This window comes from Phoca vitulina, unplaced genomic scaffold (genome assembly GCF_004348235.1).
Source record: "Phoca vitulina isolate PV1807 unplaced genomic scaffold, GSC_HSeal_1.0 scaffold10, whole genome shotgun sequence".
Classification (NCBI taxonomy): domain Eukaryota; kingdom Metazoa; phylum Chordata; class Mammalia; order Carnivora; family Phocidae; genus Phoca; species Phoca vitulina.
Window position 1 is genome coordinate 18,499,347 of NW_022589713.1, and position 24,180 is coordinate 18,523,526.

At 38.1% G+C, this 24,180-nt stretch overlaps 1 protein-coding gene across 7 annotated transcripts in view; it reads left to right on the top strand.

Annotated features, from left to right (window-relative positions):
• PIK3CB (phosphatidylinositol-4,5-bisphosphate 3-kinase catalytic subunit beta) overlaps positions 1 to 13,428 on the top strand; it is a 199,595-nt gene extending 186,167 nt beyond the window's left edge. For all 7 annotated transcript variants that reach the window (XM_032408604.1, XM_032408606.1, XM_032408602.1 and 4 more), the window contains 5 exons: positions 4,214 to 4,381; positions 5,467 to 5,590; positions 6,972 to 7,117; positions 8,599 to 8,731; positions 9,105 to 13,428. In XM_032408604.1, the coding sequence (XP_032264495.1) occupies positions 4,214 to 4,381; positions 5,467 to 5,590; positions 6,972 to 7,117; positions 8,599 to 8,731; positions 9,105 to 9,242 (709 nt within the window). In that variant the 3' untranslated portion in view covers positions 9,243 to 13,428. The remainder of the gene's footprint in view (positions 1 to 4,213; positions 4,382 to 5,466; positions 5,591 to 6,971; positions 7,118 to 8,598; positions 8,732 to 9,104) is intronic.
• Positions 13,429 to 24,180: the final 10,752 nt, after the last annotated feature.

A 24,180-nucleotide genomic window follows, 5' to 3' on the forward strand; every position in this document is an offset into this window, starting at 1 on the left:
AATCACATGTGGGAGTGCTAGAAATAAACCTAGCGTCTCTCTTATGGGAAGCAACAAGTGTCTAACAAGAAAAAGGAACTTGTCTGTTCAGTGAGATCTCTGCTGACTTTGTGTACTCTGACCCCATGTTTTTAAAATATGTAGAACTTTAATTCTTTAGGGTTAATTTCTAAATGAATACCTTTTTCTCACCAAACTTTGTTTTACTGTTTCTATAAATGTGTGTTCCAGTGTTCCTATTGTTTTTCTTTTGGCCAGCTGTTAAGGTTAAACTCGGTCGCGTAGCATACACTCTGCTAACTTCAATCTTGAATCTTCAGGTACCTTCTATACTTTATTACTTTGACCAGAATATTTTAGTACTTGTAACAGTGCCATGTTAACATGAATGAAAGTGTGTATTTCTCATTTTCATTTTTCTCTGATGTCTGAAAAATACTATTGGTATCTTTCATGTTAAGTTAGAACATCTGTAAGCCGTCATTATGTTAGAACACTCTGACCTCATTCAGTCAACAGATAATAGGTATTCAGCCTTTTCTGTCAAGTCTCATAGGTTGTCTATATGTAAATCTATCGGACCTTTAGTAGTTTTGACAGTCCTCTTCCACCCCCTGAATTTTGGACAGCTGTCTTCATTGTGACTTTACATCTGACTTACATTAATGGGATTTACTTCCCTTTTAAGAGTGCTAATGAACAGTTCTGTAATGACACTGGTATGGTAATCTTGGAAGGATTAAGGAAGAAGATGGAAGCAATGCAAACGTTAGGTAAAGGAATTATATTTTCCTCCTTTGGAAACAAGGGGCTCCAGTACCACTCTGATTTGGGTCGATGAGTCAGAATCAAGGCCAGAGAAGATTGTCTGTATACCCATTGAGAGTAGGGTTATGGGGGCTGCCATCCCCTCTGCTGTAGAATTTATATTTTAATTCCTGTTAGTGGAAAGGTAACAAATTGCTCCTTGTGTCAGAGAGTGTGAGAAAGGAAGGGAAACATTACCAGTTGTTGTTCCAGCCTTTATAAGAAGTGTGGAAATCGAGTGCAAATTGGGCCCATGTAAGATGGTCAGGGCTCCAGGAGTTTGCCCCCAGCTTGACTTCTGTCAAACTGTCTGTCTGACAAGGATGTTTTTTCCTTCCCATTGTGAGAGTTTCATCCTCGAGACACTGAATGCTTTTATCATTGCATGCTTTTGAAGAGGAAGTTGTTGGATTTTTGCCCAGTTTGGCTGCAAGTGAGGTGGGAGGAGAAGCAGGAAAGTGAGCCAAAGTGCAGTTAAACCATACACTGTTTACCTCACACGTGTTGTGTCACGAGAAGGACAGGGATGTTGGGAAAGCTTCCATGCTCCAAGCTACCTTTCTTACTGAAAGGTAACTTTTTAAAAGGAGGGAAAAAAATTAATAATGCAGATGTAAATCAGTCTATTGGTGTATCAGGCTGCCAGCATGTAGTTTGGCAGTTCTGCCAGCCTTACTTAGTTAAACCAGGAAAGTGCCTAAAAAAGGCATAAAATATAATTGAATTCTTGGTTGTATGGAAGTTTAGGGATTATTTAATGAAACTTGGCTCTTTTATTGGGTTGTTACAGTAATGCATTCATACGTTTTCCCAACTCAGGTGCGCGTGCGCATGCACACGCGCACAAACACACACACACACATCTTTCATAAAATCCTTCCAAGCTTTCTCAGTGCCTTTAAGAGAATGACAGAAGTCCTTACATGACCTGTAGGGCCCTGCATAGTCTTTCCAACACTGTTTCTTGTCCTCACCTTGCTTTTGTATACCCCCTTATATTTTCCTCCAGCCCTGCTGTCCTTCCTCCTCGTAGAGATCTTTCTCAACTCTTGACATGTTCTCATGGCAGTTCTCATTCATACAAAGATCACATGCACATTGTGCATTTGTGCCTTGTCTGCTCAGTGAGAGCAAGGACTGCTTTTTTTTTTTTTTTTTTAAAGATTTTATTTATTTATTTTACAGAGAGAGACACAGCGAGAGAGGGAACACAAGCAGGGGGAGTGGGAGAGGGAGAAGCAGGCTTCCCGCGGAGCAGGGAGCCCGATGCGGGGCTCGATCCCAGGACCCTGGGATCATGACCTGAGCCGAAGGCAGACGCTTAACGACTGAGCCACCCAGGCGCCCCAAGGACTGCTTTTTTTGTTTGTTCCTTTCTATATCACCGGCAGCAAACACAATGCATGGCACATGGCTTTACCCATGTATTTGTTGAGTCCTGGAATCCCATCCATTACATTTTCTGTAGTCACCTTTCATTTGAACTTCCCATTCTAATTTGGAGTTGCTATAAGGATAACACAGTTTTTACAAAACTGAAGAAAATATTTACAACCAAAGGAAGAAAAGGATAATGTTAATATTTAAAGAAGTAATGTAAGTCACTAAGGAAAATATTTTAGAACCCTAATAGGGAAAGAATGTGAATACCTAAGTCATAAAAGAAAATCGTCTTAAAATGACTAAAAGAGACATGAGAAAATTTTTATTTTCATTAGGGATCGTATAAATGAAATTCAAAGCAAAATGCTACCTATCAATTTAGCAAAAGTTATTTTACACAAGAGCAGCCTGAGAGGCCTGTTATATAGTCAGTGACTCTAGAGACTGTTGGGTTTAAAAGATAATTTTAGAGCCACACAGACCTAGTTTTAAGTCTTAGATCTTATGCTTAGTTAAATGTATGGCCTTTTGCAGATTACTTTTGTTTCTCATTTGTAAAACTGGGAACTTACCTTATAGGGATTTTGTTATTAAATTTGTCTGTTCATTCAGAAATATTTACTGTCTGCTTTGTGTCAGGCACATTCTCAGGCACTAAGGATACAGCAGGGAACAAAACAGCCCTGCCTGGTGGAACTTCTATCCTAATGGTGAAGAGAGAGACAATAAAGAAACAAATAAAATGTACATGATGTCTGGATAGTGTTGAGGGCTATAGAGGAAAATTGAAACAGGGAAGAGATAGCAAGTGTTGTGTCACAGATAGTTTTGTAATTTTAAATATGATTATCAGGAATTTCTCACTGAGACAGAAACATTTCAGCAAAGACTTCAAAGAAATAAGGGAGTAAGTCAAGTAGAGGTCTTGGGGAAAGATGTTCTAGGCAGAGAAAATGGAGTGAGGGAATGTTGTACCTGATACGTTTGAGGAAAGCAAGGAAGCCAGTGTAGTAGGAATAAAGTGAACAAGGGGAGGATACGAGGAGAGGTGAAGGGCCTTGTGAGCTATGGCAAGCATGTTGGCTTTCACCCTAAGGTGGGAAGCCAGTGCAGAGATTTTGATGGGGGGGAGTGACATAATATGCATACTTTTTAAATGGATTATATTGCTGTTGCATTTAAAACAGACTATGATGTGGAAGCAGGGAGACTAGTAAGGAAACTTGAAGAATTGAGTAAGGGTTGATGGTAACTTGGTCTAGGGTAGGAGCTGGAGGAAGAGGGGAGGCAGAGAAGTCTTAAGTACATATTTTCAGGATAGGTAAATGCTGGTCATGAGAGAAAGAGTCAAAGGTGACCTTAAGATTGTGGGCTTGAACAGCTAGAAGGATGGAGTTGCCATTCATTAAGCAAGGTAATGTGAAAAGTGCTCAGCCTGCTGTGTGGCACCTATTAGGTGCTCTGTAAAGGGTGGTTCCCTTCTCCAAAATAAGAATAAAAGTAAAAGACTTTTCTTTTATCTGATACACTTCTGTCCATCTACACAAACAAATAGAATATTTCACCAGAATAACTAGATAACAAATTACACATTTGGCTGGTACATTGGAGTTCTGGTAAACTACTTCATCTGTTGGCCAAGAGGTTTACCCCCCAACAGAAAATAAAACTTGTAATTTTCCATATGACAATAATACAAAAATAGCAAGGGTATCAATAGTAATAAAACTTTTTAAAAATCAAAGAAGAGGGGCGCCTGGGTGGCTCAGTCGTTAGGCGTCTGCCTTTGGCTCGGGTCATGATCCCAGGGTCCTGAGATCGAGCCTCACATTGGGCTCCCTGCTCGGCGGGAAGCCTGCTTCTCCCTCTCCCACTCCCCCTGCTTGTGTTCCCTCTCTCTCTCTGTGTCTCTGTCAAATAAATAAAATCTTAAAAAAAAAATCAAAGAAGAAACTCACTCTGTGAAAGTTTCATTTTATGGATAACATATACATGTGACTATGCCCATTTTTTCCCTTTTCAGGATGCTGCCTTATGGCTGTTTAGCGACAGGAGACCGCTCTGGCCTCATTGAAGTTGTGAGCACCTCTGAAACAATTGCTGACATTCAGCTGAACAGTAGCAATGTGGCTGCTGCAGCAGCCTTCAACAAAGATGCCCTTCTGAACTGGCTTAAAGAATACAATTCTGGGTTAGTTTGTTTATCATTCTTCTGAACAAACAGCCAAACAAGTAATAACTGTTCTTTCAAGTAGAATCATCAGTGTCCTAGAGGAAATGTTAGTGTTATTTATTGCTTTATTTCAGGTTAGGTCAGAATGACAAATAGGCCTTCCTAAAGTCTCACAGATGGAGCATTAAATTCTGCTTTATCTAGATCAAATTCAGAGCCTTGTAGGAGGTACAATCTTAGAATTTATGAATTTTTAAAATGATTTTTTGAATGTGTCAACTTCTGTAATTACATGAATGTATGAACCTAGTAAGTTTTCAGTAGATTTTTACAATAGAAGTAAATGAGTTTGTAGACTGTGATTGCTCCAAATTAAAAAAAACACAGGGCTGGGAATTGTGTTATTAATGGTTACTATGTTCGGAAAGCCCCAATCATAGACAATTAAGGAATTTCACAGTGAGGAGAAAACACTGCAAGTATTTTTGGCTAAAGACTTAAAAGTCGGATTTATATTTGATCGTTGGCAAAACAGAAGGACTTGGAGAATTAGTTTTCAAATTTCAGTCGTAAGACCTTGTCTCTAAAGGGTCTGTATTACTAACTTCTAATTTAAGTCAGTGATTTTAAGTGTTGAAACTGTAATACTTAACTCTTAAATATGGAATTGTAGTGTTAGGTCAAAACTGACCAAAAAATGTTCTAAAGCCCAGCATCAGCCAGCAAAGCTGATGATCTCCTCTTATTATTATGCACATGAACTTACTCCCAACACCAGTGAAGCTCAGTCCCCAGGACACAGCAGTTTGAATGGCTGAGGTCCATTTATCTGATGTCTTTGAGTCTTCCTGCTGACTCCTTTCTGCCCTGCTTCTGCAGTGTTCACCCTCCCTCTCTTGGCTGATCCAGAATGTTCTGCTCATAGGGTTTTGGCAGCTCTGTGTTGCCTTTCTACTCACAATTAAAAAGGAAGCAGAAGTGTGAATTGGGTCTCATCCTATACTTTTGGAGACTGAAAACCTTTGTTGCTTCTTTTCTTTCTCTCTCTCTCTCTCTCTCTCCCTCCCTCTCTCCCCCCTCTCTTTTTTTTTTTTTTTTTTCAGGGATGACCTAGACCGAGCCATTGAGGAGTTTACCTTGTCCTGTGCCGGCTACTGTGTAGCTTCTTATGTCCTTGGGATTGGTGATAGACACAGTGACAACATCATGGTCAAAAAAACCGGCCAGGTGAGCTCTCCCCAGAGTCTGCCAAGGGCCTCAGTGATGCTATTGCTTACATACAGCACAATCCCTTGTGCAATTCAGGCAGATTCTTTAGTGATTCTTGGAGTCATGTCTTGTGCTTTCCTTTTATTTCCCATCCCTTGTTTCACATACCATCTGTTTCATATATTCATTGGTTTGTTTGCTTGAAGTTAGGTGATAAGCACTTATCTAATGTTTTGAGAAGTTATTGCAGTTGTTTAAAATGACATATTCTTTCAATATAAGATTTGGGGAAAGGGGCACCTGGAGGGTGCAGTTAGTTGAGCATCTGACTCTTGGTTTCACCTCAGGCCATGGTCTTAAGGTCGTGGGATTAAGTCCCACTTCAGGCCCTGCACTCAGCGGGGAGTCTGCTTGGGACTCTCTCTCCTTCTCCTCTGCCCCTCTACCCCAGACTCTCTGTCTCTCAAATGAATAAATCAATTTTAAAAAAAACAAAAAAGATTTGGGGAAGAATTAATGAAGAGGGTCCTAGGACACTAAGCCAAGGGAAAAAAAGCTTTGTCAAGGAAAAAGATGGGCATAAAAGGAAATGTAGTCATAGTGTACTGTTGCCACATAGCTTAGCTTTGAAATGTATTTACATAGCCTGAACAGTGTAAACCCACTGAGTATTGATTTAACCAGAAATTATAATATACTGTGCCTCATTGTATAGTATTACATTAGCACAAAGTACTGAGTCTTTACCTTCCATAATTTACTTCAAAACTAGGAGGTAAAAAATAAGTATAAACATACCATTTTTAAAAAAATGGAGGAAAAACCCATGAAAGAGTGGGGAGAAGTTACCTCTAAATAGTAAATAGTAGTAGCACTCAGGGTGTTGAGGGGGCTGCTGGGACAAGACTGTACTTTCTTTTTTGTTTCCGTATGTAGAAATATTGACCAAAATAGTTTGATATGTAGAACTATTTGACTTTTTAAAATCAGACATGTTTATTATTTGGATGCATTTTTCTTTTTGTTTTTTGTTTCTTTTTTTTACTTTTACTTTCTAAAGATTTGTGTTTCCCACTGGGTAAATGCAGTTTAATATCAGGTCTGGGTTATTATTGAGTATAAAAGATCTACGAGTGTTATTTAAACACTCTTCCCAAGTGACCCAATAGCCTTTGAAAAGAGAAAAGGGCTAATGAACATTTTGTAATGTATGTAATTATCAAATCACTATGCTGTACACCTGAAACTAATACAATATTGTGTATCAACTATATGTCAATAAAAAGAGTGAGAAAAGGGCTCAGTTGAGGATCAGTGTAGTGTTGGGGGTCAAGGACTGCTGAGATCTTAAACCTTTCTCTTTGGAAACAAGAGAAATTAAGTCCCATTTGTCTTCCAGCTCTTCCACATTGACTTTGGACATATTCTTGGAAATTTCAAGTCTAAATTTGGCATTAAAAGAGAACGGGTGCCTTTTATTCTTACCTATGATTTCATTCATGTGATTCAACAAGGAAAAACAGGAAACACAGAGAAGTTTGGCCGGTGAGTATTGCCCTCATGTCAAGGAGAAACATATCTGACATTTTCTCATCTGACTAGCTGGACTAGCATTTCTTAGCTGAGATATTTAGATCAGGGAAATAGTCTGCTAACTGGGGGCTTTTGGGGAATTTGCCTGTCAGATCCATGTTCTGGTTCAGAGAGGAGGAACAGAATCTAGAAATTTGAAATAAGTTACTGTGTTTTATTCCAATAGCACACCACTTTTTATCTGTCTTAAGACATTTCATAATGAGATGCTGAGAGGGACAGGCATTTTGCTGTTATTCTAAGGGAGCCAGGGTTCAGAACTTTGTAATCTCTGATCTAGTCCTCACTACTTGTAGGTTTCCAAGCACATTACTTGTCTTCTTGTTTGTTTCTTCATCTTAAAATAGGGACAAAAATAGTTAAATTTTAGGGCTATTTTGGAGCACCTGGGTGGCTCAGTCAGTTAAGCCTCTGACTCTTGATTTTGGCTCAGGTCATGATCTCAGTTTTGTGGGCTCAATCCCCATGTCAGGGGCTCCATGCTCAGCGAGGAGTCTGCTCCTCTCCTCCTCTCTCTGCCCCTGCCCAAGCTCGCTGTCTCTCTCTAAAATAAAATTTTTTTGAAAATTTAGAGCTATTATGATAATCAGAGTTGTTATATTATGTGACCAATTCATACTATATACTTGCCAAATGATTGCTGTTAACCATTCCTAGTTCTGCCTGAATTTCTGCAGAATATACCTCTGGGTGTTCATTTTTCTTTTTGGCAAAATTAGGGAGATAGCATTGGATGGTCCTCTTGAATATCTTTAAGAGGAGAGAGAGGGAAAGCAAGATGATAATGGAGGTGCAGTGCAAAAGCATTGATACTGACTTGGGAAATCAAAGAAATTAGTCTCTGGAGTTAGACTACAAATCTAGAATCTACAAATATGTTCAGAAGTCCTCATGAATTATAAATTACCACTTGTTTTAGAACTAGTTTTTGGGTCTCATAGAATTAAAAAGCACAGAGTAAGTGTTAAATAGCCTTTTATTAGAATTTCAATTTAGTGTGTGTTTATTTTATTTATTTTTAAAAGATATTTATTTATTTATTTATTTATTTATTTATTTATTTATTTGAGAGAGAAACAGCATGAGAGGGGAGAGGGTCAGAGGGAGAAGCAGGCTCCCCGCCCAGCTGGGAACCCGATGCGGGACTCGATCCCAGGACTCTGGGATCATGACCTGAGCAGAAGGCAGTCACTTAACCAGCTGAGCCACCCAGGTGCCCAGTGTGTGTGATTTTAGACAGCTAGATTTAGTCTATGTAAATTTTATTTTTGGAACAATTTTTAAAGAGTTTTAAAAATCAGAAATGAACCTTTAGTTCAGGAGAAATTTTCCAGCTCTTACAGAAAGTTTAGATATGTCTGTCTTGTTTTCTTTTGTGAAATTTGCTCTCTTCTCTGATATCATGTTCTTGTGATTTGTTGCATCAACTGAAGCTTCCGCCAGTGTTGTGAGGATGCATATCTGATTTTACGACGGCACGGGAATCTTTTCATCACTCTTTTTGCACTGATGTTGACTGCAGGGCTTCCTGAGCTCACATCAGTCAAGGATATACAGTATCTTAAGGTACAAACCCCTTTTCTTTGTATATTGGACTTTGTAGGCGTGAAGCTCAGCTGTACCTACCTATTTCATTCAGATGTTCAAAGGGAATGGAACAAAGCCATTTCCTGTTAGACTATTCTTACCCAGGAGTGGTAGTGACAAGCAGCTGAGTAATTGTCTTGCAGTAATCATAAATTTCATCTTCAAAAACCCTTTGGCAGAGATTATATTATCGCCCTACCTTTTGTCATTTTCTATCCTGCAAAAGGCATTTAAGTAAGAACACGAGACACATAGCTTAATGGTGGCTGGGGAGGCATGGCTGAGATTTTGACATTTGCATGTCACTGTGGAGGATATATAAAATCAGATTTTTTTTCTCTTTCATTTTTAGGACTCTCTTGCCTTAGGGAAGAGTGAAGAAGAAGCACTCAAGCAATTTAAGCAAAAATTTGATGAGGCACTCAGGGAAAGCTGGACTACTAAAGTGAACTGGATGGCCCACACAGTTCGGAAAGACTACAGATCTTAATGATCAGCCTTTGCTCCTAATGTATTTGTTGGTTTTGTTTAGTTTTCAGTTTGCACTTGCACTAAATTGAACATGACCCTGCCAGAGATGTTATAAAGGGAATGAAATCCTGGAACTCAGTTAAATTAAGAACAAGGCATCCCACAGGACCTAATCTGAACAATCCCCGATGACCACCCTCTGCTTTATTGAATGCTTCCAAGATTCATCATGAAAACTCCCAACATAATGGATAATCATTTCCTGCTGACTTTGCACGCCGAAGAATGCTACTAGAGATTATTTTCTGTCTTCTTCTTCTTCTTCTTCTTTTTTTTTAAGTATTTGGTACTTTTCCAGAAAGGTGTAAATACTTCTTTTTGTATTGTGACCAAGTGTTATCACTCAGCCAACTTATCCACACCTGGGGACTGGTAGTTGTTCTTACTTTCCAAATGAGGCTTAAAAGAAAGGTATCTTTTTTCCCTTTTTAAATTACATCAACTATAAATTATAACATAATTTGAAATTATGGTTATTTTTCAAAGGAAATCTTTAAATCTGTGGAAAGATTAACTCTTTTGTTGATATTTATCTACTATGACAGCATCATTCCTACCAGACTTGGTGAAAATCTGCTCGTGAGGCAAATATAATATATATGCTGCATATATATTTATAAAATTTCTAGTGGGAGTTCTATATAAAAAGACATTTCTTTGTTTTTTTCCGTCTGTGTTTTAAAGTTTTACAAAAAGCAGAGCTTTTCCCTAAGTTACTTTTTTAGTTAACTGTATGAGATCCAGTTCTTCCAGTTGCTTCTGTAGTGAGGCACATAGTAATTTCAGTTTTTACATGGTATCTATGAAAGAGTTCACTTCATAGAGCATAATACTTGAGCAAACGCATCCAAGACAGAAAGCAAATGAAAAGAAACTATTTATGGAATCCTCTCCAGACCTGAAATTCAGTATTTTAGTAAAATGCCAGCTGTTCTTACTGTATTTATTAAAACTTATAATAATGTGATTTTTTTCAAGGATATTAGTTCAGATTGAAATGGTTTCATGCCACATGGAATTCTTTAATTTATTTGTTGAGGTACCATACATTTAGGGTGCTAGATGGCCAATAATGTTAACATGTGCAATAAGAACTACTGGTTTGAATGTGTAAATGGATGCTCTTTCTGAGTACTGGCAATATCCAGCAAAACTACTGCTTTTTCTCCAAAGACTTTTGGGAGCTCTTAATCCTCAGTGACATGAGAAAGAGAACCGAGTATTTACCCTGTGACTGAGTTTTCTATAGGAATTTTATTAAAGATTGTTTAATTTTGTTGTTTTCCTTCATGTTCTCAGTCAAATAAATGGGTGAGCTGGTTTTAGCTGCTCTTGGGACATGTGGGCTGCTTCTTTGTGGACAGCACAGGCCTTTAGATCTCAGCACTGAGACTCTTAAGAAGTGGTCAATAAACAAATCAATCTGAGAAGTAGGCTGAGGCTCATGGTCTCTTCTCTGACTTCTCTCTCTGCTTCCCAGCCCCAGCAGGCAGTGTGGGAGGCCTCTTGGACTTCGGTCGGAGCCTGAAGCTCATCAAGTTTTCATATCTTTTCGAGGTACCCTGAGACTGGGGAGAATGCCCCTTCAGTGACTCAATACCCAAGCCGAGGCCAGACTATAGCCACTTTGTAGCTCTCTTCCATGGGGCAGATGTTCAGAACAAGTCATAGTTTCTTAGAAAGTAAGTCAGCTAAGGATGGAGATTGACCTCTGAACTGACCATTCCCAGGGCTGGTCCAGACTCAGTGAGAATTCTAGGAATAGGACTGTGGAAGGATAGATTTGTTCAAGGATCTTTGTCCAGTAGCAGTCTACCTTTACATGCACTAGGTCTCGCAGGTCAGGGGTTTGGAGACTGGTGAACATTGCCAGCACCACTATTTCTAGAGGAGTCTCCTCAGCCCCTAGGGAGCCTTGGTAAATATATGCCAAGTCAGTGAATGTGAATGTCAAGAGTAAGGGAAATGAACCTCCCTGGATAGTCCTGGGCCTGAGCCCAGGATGGCCCTGTACTCCTCTCCACGGTCTCTGCCACAAGCCCCTCAAAGATAACTAGGACACTGTGACACAGTAGGCCTCTGTGGCTGCTGACCACTCCTAACAGGTGCTTCCCACATACTTACTGAATTGCATATTTCTGATTCTCAGGTTCTGGCAGAGCCAGAGAAGAGGAGGTAGAAGGCAGAGGAAAGCAGTCTAAAGGTCTGGGCTGCAGGATGAGCTTGTTGCATGGGGGCTGGTTATCTAGTACCTTGGCTGTTAAGTGCTCTGGTCAACAATAAATCTTAGCCCAAAACACTTGGCTCCTTGTCTTTTGGTCCTTTCCCAAGTTTATCCAAAACAGTGTTTTGGAAACCCTATGCATTTCCATACTTGAGGGCAGCCTCTGTGTCTGCCTGGGTCTGGGTAGACAACGGATGCCTTTGTTGAACAAGTAATTCCTGAGTATTAACCTCATATGTCTATAGGCAGACACTGGGCTGCAGAGACGAGTATTTGCAATCCAGTTCTTCCTCTGTGACCCGTGAGTAAGATATTTTATTTCTCAGGGTCTGAGCATCCTAGTTTGTAAAGTGGGACTGATAATAACTGCCCTACTCATTTCTGTGTGGTAGGGAGAGGCTAGGTTAAGACCTTGAATGAGAACATAGGCTGAGTCCCGTTCAGAGGCAAACTCCTTCCTTTCCCTGCTTCCCCCACTTGAAAGCCACTAAAAGGAATCTCAGGGCAGGAAAGCCCCTTCCAGAGCTCTATCCCTACCTCCTGTCTGAGAAGGTCCCTGCAGTGTCTCTCAGTCTGCCTTGTCCAGCCCATAGCCCTATTAGCACCAGACCAGTCAGGCACCCTGTAATGCAGAGGTCACTTGTGTACAGAAGGTAAAAGACTGGTCCATGGGGTGGAGAGCAGAGAGGGACCATGCCATGTGACCCTGACTGTTGGGAATGGGCAGCTTTTCAAAAAGGAGGGGGCAAGTGCTAGGGTTTCTTGGAGCAGAGGGCCTCTGGGTTGAGTCTTCAGGGACAGATAGAAGCTAGGTGAAGGGGTGATAGGTAAGACTAAGCAGGAAGGTACAGGGCTTGGAGGGGAGGAAAAACGGGGTCCATGGGCACTAACAGGCTCAACAGTTATTTCTTTGCCTCTGCCTCTTCCCCTTCCTCCACTCCAGAATGCTGCACTTCTCAGGGATCCAGACAGGATCTAAACTTTAGTCATGTCATCCTGGAGCCTCTTCCTCTCTCACTGCGGCAGTTTTATCCCCTTGTCTGATGATGGAAAAAGTGTCTGACATCACCTTCTGGGCTATTCCTGCTCTAAAATGTATAACTAATGTATTTTTGGAACTCAGGGTTCCTTTCCACTTTGAGTAAAGCCCGGGTTCAACACTCAGAAAAGTCTGCCCTTTGAAACTCCCAACTTTTTTATATTGTGAGAAATGGCACATAAAGTATATAAAACAATAAGGCATATAAACAGGCTTAGCAAATATTCTAGAGCAGACATGCAGAAAACCATCGCATAGGTCCAGAAAGAACATTGCCAACACTTCAGAAGCCCCACCAGTTCCCCTTTCTGGTCAGGACTCCCTCCTCTCTGCCAACGTAATCACTGTCTCTTCTTTGATGGCAATCATCTTATTTCCTTACTTTACAGTTATGGGTCAGGCTTCTTTTGCTCAACATTATGTCTTTAAAAGATTCAGCCATGTGGTGGCATCATTATCATCACCACACAATATTCCGTCTTACGGAGATCCTATGATTTATATATCGTTTCTACTGTTGGAACACATACATGTAGTTTCTAGTTTTGAGGCTATTACAAATGAATGCTGCTATGATGATAATTTATCTGCTGATTCACAGATGTATATATTTCCTTGGATGTATATACTTAAGATTAAAATTAATTGGTCATAGGATTATGCATATCTTTATTTTGACTAAGTAATGCTAAAATAAGTGGTTGTGCCAACTTACTCTTCCTCCAATACTTAATTCTTGTCACTCCATATTTTCACCAGTACCCAGTTAGCCAACATTTTAAAAACTTTAGTCATTCTGATGTGTGAGGTGAAAAAATTTGCATTTTTTAATTAGTAATGAGATGTAAATTGCTTTTTCATGGTTTTTTTTTTTTTTTTTTAAAGATTTTATTTATTTATTTATTTGGGAGAGAGAATGAGAGAGAGAGAGAGAGAGAGCTTGAGATGGGGGAGGGTCAGAGGGAGAAGCCGACTCCCTGCTGAGCAGGGAGCCCGATGCGGGACTCGATCCCGGGACTCCAGGATCATGACCTGAGCCGAAGGCAGTCGCTTAACCAACTGAGCCACCCAGGCGCCCCAGCTTTTTCATGTTTTTGTTCATTTCAGTTTTCTGCTTTGTGACGTGCCTTCTTAAGTCCTTTGTCCATGTATTTATTTGGATACCTGCCATTTGGGTTTTTTTGTTCTGAGGAGGGTTTTGTTTTTAATACTGCTTTTTGTTTTTTGTTATGTGAAATTATGTATTTTGTGTACAAGCCTTTTGTCAGTCACGTGTTGAAAATATCTTTTCCACCCAGTGTGTGACTTTCTCATTCTCATAACACATGATCTTAATTTTAATGTGAAATTTATCATTTTCTTTTATGGTTAATATCCCTTGTGTAGTATTTAAGATGTTTTTCTCTACCCTAAGGTCATGAAGATACTCTCCTGGATTATTCTCTAAAAGCTCCTTTAAAAAAAAACCTATTCCATTTAGATCTGTAATGTACCTGGAATTGCTTTTTATAAATGGTGTGAAGTGTTTTTTCCTATATGGGCACCAAATTGTCCTAGTATCTTTTATTGGGATCCTTTGACCACTGTTCTATAGATCCACCTTTGTCATAAACCAGGTGTCCATATACACAGGAGTCTGTTTCTGGACTCTAGAAGATATCCAATAGATTTTACCTCCCTATTTTTATTTTTTAAGTTAATTTATCATATTCATACATAGCATTTGGTGTGTACTAGGAATGCATCTAAACTGTTATATATTTAATCTCTATAACAACCTTATGTATAGGTGCAAGTGCCCTTCCCCACTTTACAGATGAGAAATCTGAGGCTTAGAAGGTTAAATAATTTGTCCTTAGTCACAAAGTAAGAGGCAGCATTCAAACTCAGGGACTCGGTCTTAAGTGTTAATGCTCTTTCCTCACAATTATCAATGATGCCTCAATACACATTTCAGAATCTGCTTGTTGATCCACAAAAAGAAACCTGTGGAAATTTTTAGTGAAATTGCATAATAGATTAGGTTGAAGCAAATTCACATCTTAAGAATATTGACTCTTCCAATCTATGACAATGGAGTAACCTTCATTTAGATCCTCTTTAATTTATGTGCACAATGATTTATAGTTTTCTGTGTTGAGTCTTGTATATCTTTTGTTAGAATTCTGGGTAAGTGATTTTAAGTTTCATTGTTGCTAATCTATAGCAGTGGTTTTCCAAATATGGTCCCCTAAGTAGGATTATTAGCATCTCCTGGGAACTACAAATTCTTGAGGACCTCCCCTCCCCTCTGCAAGACCTACTGAATCAGAACCACTAGAGATGGAATCCAGCAACCTGTATTATAATAAGGCTTTAACAAGTTTCAGAGCAATTAATAGATATATAGTTGATGTTTGCATTTGGCAGACATATTAAACATTCTATTAATCCTATTTAAAGAACTTACTTTGATTTTGCATATATGATCTACAAATACAGTTTTATTTCTTCTATTCCATTCCCTTCAACATTTTTTCTTGACCTTCTTCCCAGTTTAGGAATTGCAATAAAATGTTGAATAGAAGCAATACTAAATCTTTTATTGATCTCAAAGGGAAAGTTTTCAATATTAAGTATGGTATATGCTCTGGAATCTGGATCTTTTACCAGATTAAGGATGCATGCTTCAACTCCCAAGGGATTTTTTTTTTTTAATATGAAAGGATGCTGAGTTTATCAAATTATTTTTCTGCATTTTACTAAGGTTTTTCTCATTTGGTAAGTTTGTATCGATTAATGTTCAAATTTTAAACCAAAATTTACATTCCTGGGATGAGCACAACTTGATTGTGATGTATTTTTTTTAATATACTGCAAGATTTGATTTGCCAATATTTCATTTAGGATTTTTGCATCTATTTTTATCAGTGGGATTGGCCCATAAATGTCTTTTAAGATCTGTGTTAGGTTTTGTTACCAAGGTTTTGTGACCTTACAACACAGGTAAGATTGGCATTATTTCTTACTTAAAAATCTGATAGAATTTTGCCATTGACCTTATATCTGATATTTTCTTTGGGGGTATGGATTTCATTAATAGCTAGAGGGATATTAGATTCTTATCTTATTGTGTCCATTTTAAAGAGTTGTAATTTCTAGGAGTGTGTCCATCTACATTTTAAATTTTATTTCTATAAAGCAGTTGATGTGTTAAGAGTTTATTAATGTTGCAGGATTTATATTGATGTCCTCTTTTCTTATTGGTTAGTGCCTTCTCTGTTCTCTTAATTAGTCTCACTAGAGGTTTTTCAATTATATTGGTCTTTGTACTTTTTGGCTTTTTTGATTCTCTAATGTGTGTTTGTTTTCAACATTCCTTTCATCCCTATTATTTCCTTCCTTCTACTTTATTTGGTCTTTTCCCTCTCCAGTTTTGTGAGATAGTTGCTTGGCCAATCGATTTTAGCCTTTATAATAACAATCTTTAGCTGCATCCCCTAAGTTTTGAGATGAAGTCTTTTCATCACCATTCACTAAAAAGTATGTTCTAATCTCCATCTTTCTTTCTGTGTGACTTGCTGATTATTTACAAATATATTTCCAAATACATGTGAATTTTCTCATTACTATTTTGTTGTTGAGTTTTAGATTGCATGACAGAGAACTTATCTGTATGATTTCAATTTCAAATTTGTGAGGCTTGATTTTATGACTCACAGTATGGTCAAGTATTATAAATGTTCAGTGTACATGTGAAAAAGTCCATATACTGCAGTTACTAAGTGTTCCACATACGTTCATTAGATCAATTCTGTTGAGTTGTTTATATATCTTTATTGAGTTTTTGCCTAGTATTTATGAGAGATAAGTTAAAATATCCCACTGTGATTTTGGATTTGCCTATTTTAGTTTGAGGCAATATTATTAGGTGCTTACAAATTTAGAGTTGATTTATATCCCTGATGAAACATTTAAAAAAATTGTTTTAAAGTGTTCTCTGTGTTTCTGGCAATGCTTTTTGCTTTGATGTCTAATTTAATTGATAGTAATATAGTTATGCCAGCTTTCATTTGGTTAGTGGTTGCATGGTACTTTTTTTTTTTCTTTAAACCTTTTATAAACCTTATAAATGTTTCTCTTATAAATAGCATATAGTTTTTTTAAAAAATCCATTTAACACTCCTTACCTGTTAATTTAAGCATTCACATTTACATTTAATGTAATTGCCAATATATTTGGGGTTAAGTGGACCATCTTACTATGTAGTTTTATTTTTTCTAGCTTTTCTTTGTGTTCCTTTTTCCATGATTTTCTTTCCAGTTCTTTTTTTCTTTCCAGTTTTAATGGAATTCTAAAATATTTTTTCTATTAATTTGGAAATCACACTCTCTTACCATTATTTTATTGATACACTAGGTTACAACTTGCATACTAGACTTATCTTTGTCTAGTGTTACTTGGTACGTTTATCATCTCCCCAGACAATGCAAGTAAATCTTTTTACTTCTCTCCCAACCTAGATGCTATTGTTGTTGGATTTTAATTATAGATCATTGTTAAATCCCACAAGAAAGTATTGTTTTATACAGCCACTGTTCATTTAGCTATACAGATGGTCCCGACTTAACAATGGTTTGACTTAAAATTTTCAACTTTACAACAGTGTGAAAATAATACTCATTCAATAGAAACTGTACTTTGAATTTTGGTCTTTTCCTGGGCTGGGGCTAACGTGGTATGATACACTCTTGTGCTGCTGGGCAGTGGCAGCAAGCCATAGCTCCCATTTCAGGCATGCCGTCATGGGGGTAAACAACTGAAAAACTCACAACCATTCTGTACCTATACAATCATTCTGTTTTTTACTTTCAGTACAGTATTGAATAAATCACATGAGACATTCAGCACTTTATTATAAAATAGGCTTTGTGTTAGATGATTTTGCCCAGCTGTAGGCTTTTGTAAGTGTTCTAAACATGTTGAAGGTAGGCTAAGCTATGATGTTCAGTCAGTTTTAAATGCATTTTCGACTTATATTTCCAAATTACAATGGTTTTATTGGGACATAACCCCATCATAAGTCAAGGATGATCTGTATATATGTTTTTACCATTCTCATTGCTTTTCATCCTTTTTCTTGCGTTTTCAAGTTTTTATCTGGGATCATTTTTTTCTTAGACCAAAGAAAACCCTTTCATATTTCTTTCAGTTGTTCTACTCTTGATTAATTTCATCAAACTTTTGTTTGCCTGTTAATAAATGGTAGTTTTGCTGGGTATAAAAATTTAGGTTGGTAGTTACTTATTTTAGCACTTTGAAGGGATTTTTCCATTGAAAAATCCATTCTTTTCTACTGAAAAGGTAACATTTTAGTGTGTATTTTTTCTACTAACTGCTTTTAAAGATTTTCTGTTTGTCTTTGGTTTTTAGCAGTTTTACTGTGATATGCCTGGTGTTTTGTTTTGTTTCTGTTTTTTGTATTCTCCGTTTGGTGTCTGCAGAACTTCTTGAATCTATAGCTTGCTACCTTTCATCATTTGGTAAATTATCTTCAAATCTGCCTCTGCATAATTCTCCTTTTGGAACTCCATTTATAATTATTTGACCTTTAACTGTGCAGTCTATATTTATTACTTTCTCCTCTATAATCTCTTTGTATTTTTCTTTTAGATATTTCCTCCTTACCTGTTTTTCCAGTTTAGTATTTTTCTGATTTTGAGTTACAAATTTCATTGTGTATTTTTCAATTCTACAATTTCTATTTGGTTCTTCTTAAGTTTGCTTTTTTTTTTTTTTCCTGTTCCCTTTGAAATTCTCAGAGTTGTCTTTATTATTTTGAACATTTTAAACAGTTAAGTTAAGCTCTACATCTAGTGAACTCAAACTGCAGCCCCTGTGGGTCTGCTTCTATTGCCTCATTATTTTTGCTGACGCCAATTCATGTTGTTGTGTCTTATTTGCTTATTTATTTATGCTGCATACTCACATCCACAGTAACTCTAATTTCAAAAACAAATCAACTCTTTATTATTATTTCTTAAGTTATGCTTTTTGGGGTCCTAGCCCAAAATGTGGGAATTTTGTTAGAGTTCCCCAGAATTAGCATTTGTGGACCCCAAGTTGTATCTCCCTAGCCCTGCTAAGCTATCCAAAGTGCTGTTTAGTCTCTTTACCTCTTGTGGAATCAGTAAACATTCCTAGGGTTAAGTGGTTCCAAATGCCTAGCTTACAATTTTGGGTGTCTGTCTTCTGCTACATCTTGGCATAGAAATTCATCACTGCCTTTTTAGCTCTCTGGTGCCTTCAAGAAGATATATTTTGATCGTTTTTCAGGAAGTTTTATATTTTGATCGTTTTTTTTTTTTTAAGTTGTCATTAGCAAGTGAACTGTCAGCATTACCTTTCCCAACTTTACTCTTAACCCTACTTAACTCTCCACCCACTTTAATGTGGCTTTTGCTTCAGTTCATTCAGATTGATTTCATTAATTTTTTCACCAACATCCTGGATGTTGCCAAATCTAATGGACACTTTCCAGTTCTCATGCTCCTCACTTAAGCAGCAATGTGACATAGTTAACTATTCATGTTTTGTAATACTTTCTACATCTTAGGATTTTCCTTTTATATCTTAGGATTTTCTACCATCTCAAAACACTCCTCATTCTGTTTTACTAACACTTTATCTATCCAATCTGTTTTTTCTTTGTATACTTCTTTTTTAAAAATCTGTACATAAATGCATAAATGTGATAACAAATGCCTAGTTTTTAAAAGTGGAATTTTAGGGTTTTTTTTAAGATTTTATTTATTTGAGAGAGAGAGACACAGTGAGAGAGGGAACACAAGCAGGGGGAGTGGGAGAGGGAGAAGCAGGCTCCCAGCTGAGCAGGGAGCCTGATGTGGGGCTCGATCCCAGGACCCTGGGATCATGACCTGAGCCGAAGGCAGACGCTTAACGACTGAGCAACCCAGGCGCCCCCTTAATTTTTTTTTTGAATTTTATTTGGTTACCCATTCCCCATCATCAACATTCCCCATCCCCACTAGCTCATGCTGTTTGTAACCTTCCATATTTCTCTCCATGCTTTCAAAATTGTAAACAGAAAACATACATAAAGACATACACATTATATAGGGTGCCCTTTCTTTTTACAAAATTGCACTATGTTATACCTGCTTTTCTGCAACTCACTTTTCTTTTACTCAAAGGTACCTTATGGAAATCTCTGCAGTTCATTCTAAATGGATGGATTGTAGTTTATGGTGTATTATATTCAATCATTTCTCTGTAGATGGGCATTCGCAATTTCCAATTTTTTCCCACTATAAACAATGCTGCAATAAACATATATTTATGTATATATTCTTATATATATGTATACTTATGTATATATTCTTATATATTGTTATTGATGGCTTTGTTTTTATGGGATAGGTTCCCAATAGAAGTGTGTGTGTGTGTGTGCGCGCGTGCACACGCTGTTTTAAAACACTTTATTGTAAGTACAAATTAAAATCTTTATTGAAATTTAACATTCATATAGAACATATAGGCAGAAAGGTAAAAATCATATAGTTAAATAACTTCATTAATTTTCAGGAAGTAAATATATCTTTGTAACTAGCACCCACATCAAATAGAAAATTACTATCACCTCAGAAATTCCTCTCATGCTCCTAGTTACTAACTCCCTTCTAAAGTGAGTATTATGTGGACTTCTAAAACTACGTATTAGTTTTTGCCTGTTTTTGAACTTTATGTAAATGGAATTTTTAAATTTAACAAACGTCACATTTTTTCCCCTAAGAACTTAGAATACTTATTTTAACCCTCAAAGTTAACCTTCTACATCTCCGACAGCAATATGTCATTGTTCTTTTTTTTTTTTTTTTTTTGCTGTTTTCATTGTTAAAATAATTTTCCTAACTACAGATTAATTTGAGCATTTAAAAAATATATTTGCTGGCTATTTGATTTCATTTTCCATAGCCCATTCATATCCTTTCCATTTTACAATTAGCCTGATTCTTATCAACTTCTAAGAGCTCTTTATATATATCTTGACCCTTGTCTTTTACATTACAAATTTTCCCCAAATCTATTGTTTATTAGCTTTGTTTATAGTATTTTTTACCATACAACTTTCAAATTTCTACATAGTCAAATATGTCTGTCTTTTGTTTTATAGCTTCAGAATTTTCTTTCTTAATGACGATCTTCCTTGCCCTTGGCCAGTCTCAAATACTATAGCTCTTCGGGGTTTAATTTTAGGCTCCCTTCTTTTTTTTGTCTACAAAATCCCTAGTTGATGTCATCCATTCCCATTGCTTTAAACCTCCCCCAAATGCAGATGATGCCCGAATGTGTAGCTCCAGCCCAGACCTTTGAGCCTCAGTAACATGAATCTGTCTACTGTCAGGGGTGTGCTAAGTCCTGGGGGATACAACAGTATGTGGTCCCTGCCCTCCAAGCTTATTAGAGGAAGTAGATACTGTGTTAATTTAGAGGGATAACTGGGAGACTTGATGATCTCATGCACATTTTGTACTGCTATAAGGGAAAGGCTACAGCCAAAAGATTAGTTCCAGAATATATGTAGAACTACTACAGATCTATTAGAAAATGTCAACTCAATAGAAAAACAGGCAAAAGAAAAGAAAAGGTAATTCTTGGAAAAGAAAACCTGAGTGGCCAGTAAACATGTAGGACAATCAACTTCACTAGACATCAGAGAAAATAAAATGAAATACCATTTTGTTCAGGGCACCTGGCTGACTCACTCAGAAGAGCATGCAACTCTTTTTTTTTTAAAGATTTTATTTATTTGACAGAGAGAGCACAAGCAGAGGGAGAGAGAGGGAGAAGCAGGCTCCCTGCTGAGCAAGGAGCCCGATGTGGGACTCGATCCCAGGACCCTGGGATGATGACCTGGGCCGAAGGCAGCCGCTTAACCAACTGAGCCACCCAGGCGTCCCAGAGCAAGCAACTCTTGATCTTGGGGTTGTGAGTTGGAGCTCCACATTGGGTGTAGAGATTACTTAAATTAATAAATAAAAAAAAACTTAATAAAGTAAAATGATGTAGGATTTTTTAAAAACCATTGGATTGGCAAAATTTTTAACTCCTGACTACTTCAAGTGTTGAAAACATGAGGAAAAGAACTTCTGCTGGTCAAAACTTATAATGGTACAACCACCTTTGAGAGCAATTTGGCAAATACCTAATACTGACAATACACCTACCCTTTGATTTAGCAATTCCACTTCAGAGTATCCTTAGGGCAGTGCTTCTGAATCTTTGATGTACATATAAATCACCATGGGGCCTTGTTAAAACACAGATTGTGTTTCAGTAGGCCTGGGGAAGGACCAGAGATTCTTAATTTCTAACAAGCTCTTAGGTGATGTCATTGCTGCTAGTCCAGGGATACCTTTAAACAGCAAGGCCCAAGAGAAACTGATGCATATCCTCAAGGGACATACACAGAGATGTTCATTAGAACACTGATGGTATTAACGAGCTTCTGAAAACTATTGAGGTGAGTAGGTAGCTAAATTCGTATGGTTAAAAGCAAGAGTTAAAAGGAACTAGAGTTGCACATGCCAACTGAGATAAATCTCAAAAACAATGTTGAGTGGGTAAAAAAGCAAGCTGCAGGAAGGATACAAGAATAGGATATTTAACATTTTAAATAATACTGTGTATTGTTTAGAGATGTATGCCTATATGGTAAAAGAATGTAGACTTGCATGGGAATGATAAACATCCAAATCATGACAGTGATTACTTGGGCAAGGCAGGGGCCTGGGGATAGGGAGGGCATATGGCACTCACTTCGGTATTGTAATATTTTTGTTATTAACCTGGGTGAATGGTATGCCCAGTTAAAGAATACAACTGTCATATTTCTATTTTTTGTACATCTCAAGTATCTCATTCAACAACTAAAACAACAAAACAAATAGGCTCATTTTTTAAGATGAGGAGCCTGAGGCTCAAGAACTGACCCTGTGCCAAACTTCAAATCCAGGCTGTGCTCCTTTTGCATCACGATGCTGCTTTGCATTAACAAAACAAACAGGTTCACCAAGTCAGAAGCAAAACTACCTCCTCAGGTTTGGTTTCCACAAAGACTGAATCAAACCGTATCCTCAAGTGTTTGCTGTAGGACGGGATGCCCCTGAAAAGCACAGGTTTTGACCTCTAATAACTAGAGTTCAAAACAAAGTGCCTAAAAACATTTGCTTTGTTTTTGGACATGGTCTGAATCTTTTTTTTTCTGTCCCAGATAAAATATGGCCATTAGAAGAAGCCCATTATTCAAGAGAAAAGAAAACAATACCCAAACACTTGACAACACCCAAATGTGAGTTTAAGAAGCCCCAGAAGAGTCCCTTTTTGTTCATCTGGTTTTCCAGGGACAGTGAAGCGGAGCTGGGGGATGGAGGAGGGAGAGCAGGGGGCACTTTCTGTCAAGGTAGTATGTGGACCCGCCAATTTGAGAAGACTTGAAAAAAAAAATGTTAGAGGAAGCAAGTAGTCACAGGCTAATTTTACTATGCTCGCTCTGCCACCCAGCACGTTGCCTACCTGGCCCAGGCCTGTTTGAGCACCCTCCCTCTTTGTTCTCTTGTTCTCCTCTTGGTTCCTTTTTCCTGGCCCTTGAACCTGGTTGTGCCTCTGTTCTGCCCCAGATCTCTTAGAAATATGTTAGTGGCAGGGAGATTAGTAGTAAAGGGCATGGGTTTCAGTGTCGGAAAAAACCTGGGTTTGAATCCTGCCTGTGCCACTAGTGAGCAGCTCAGGAAACTTGAAGCAGCAAAGGCCGGCCAGTGCTGTCCACAGAATGTGGTAGGATGAGGGAAATGTCAGTATCTGCACTGTCCAATGTGGTTGCCCCCAGCCCCAAGCGACTACTGAGCACTTGAAATGTGGCTAGTGTGATGGAGGAATTTTTTAACAAATGTATTTAATTTTAATCATTAATTTAACTCAAATAGCCACGTGACTAATGGCTCCCATATTGGACAGAGCAAGTCTAGAAAATGGAGAACCTCTCCTCTCAGAGGATCGCCGTGTGGCAACGGACATGAGACACCCTGCTAAAAGGCCCTACTAGTATGCTATATCCTGCCCTGAAGGACCGTCACTCTCTCAGGCGCCGCCCATACTGACGAGGCCGCCTCGGGAGTGTGCCTCACCTCCCACACCAGATGCAGCTCGACATTTTCAGCACTGCCTGAGGATGCAACTGAGGCAGCCTGGTGTAAAGAAGTTTGCTTCTTCCTCCTGTTCTTTTGTCCTCACTGTGCTGATTAAACAGAATGACTACATTTTCAGAAACCCATTTTTAATTAAATTCTTTTATGACACTATTTGGCATTTCTTTAATAGTAAAGTTTCCGGATAGAAAATGTTACTCATTTTCTCCAGTTAAACTAATCATATCATTATGTACCAACTGCTTTAAACTAAAGAGACAATCTACCTCCATAAGTTAAAAATACATGAAGATAGATAGGGGCGCCTGGGTGGTGCAGGCGGTTAAGCGTCCGACTCTTGGTTTTGGCTCAGGTCACGATCTCAGGGTTGTGAGATTGAGCCCCGCATCAGGCTCTGTGCTCAGCACGGATTCTGCTTGAGATTCT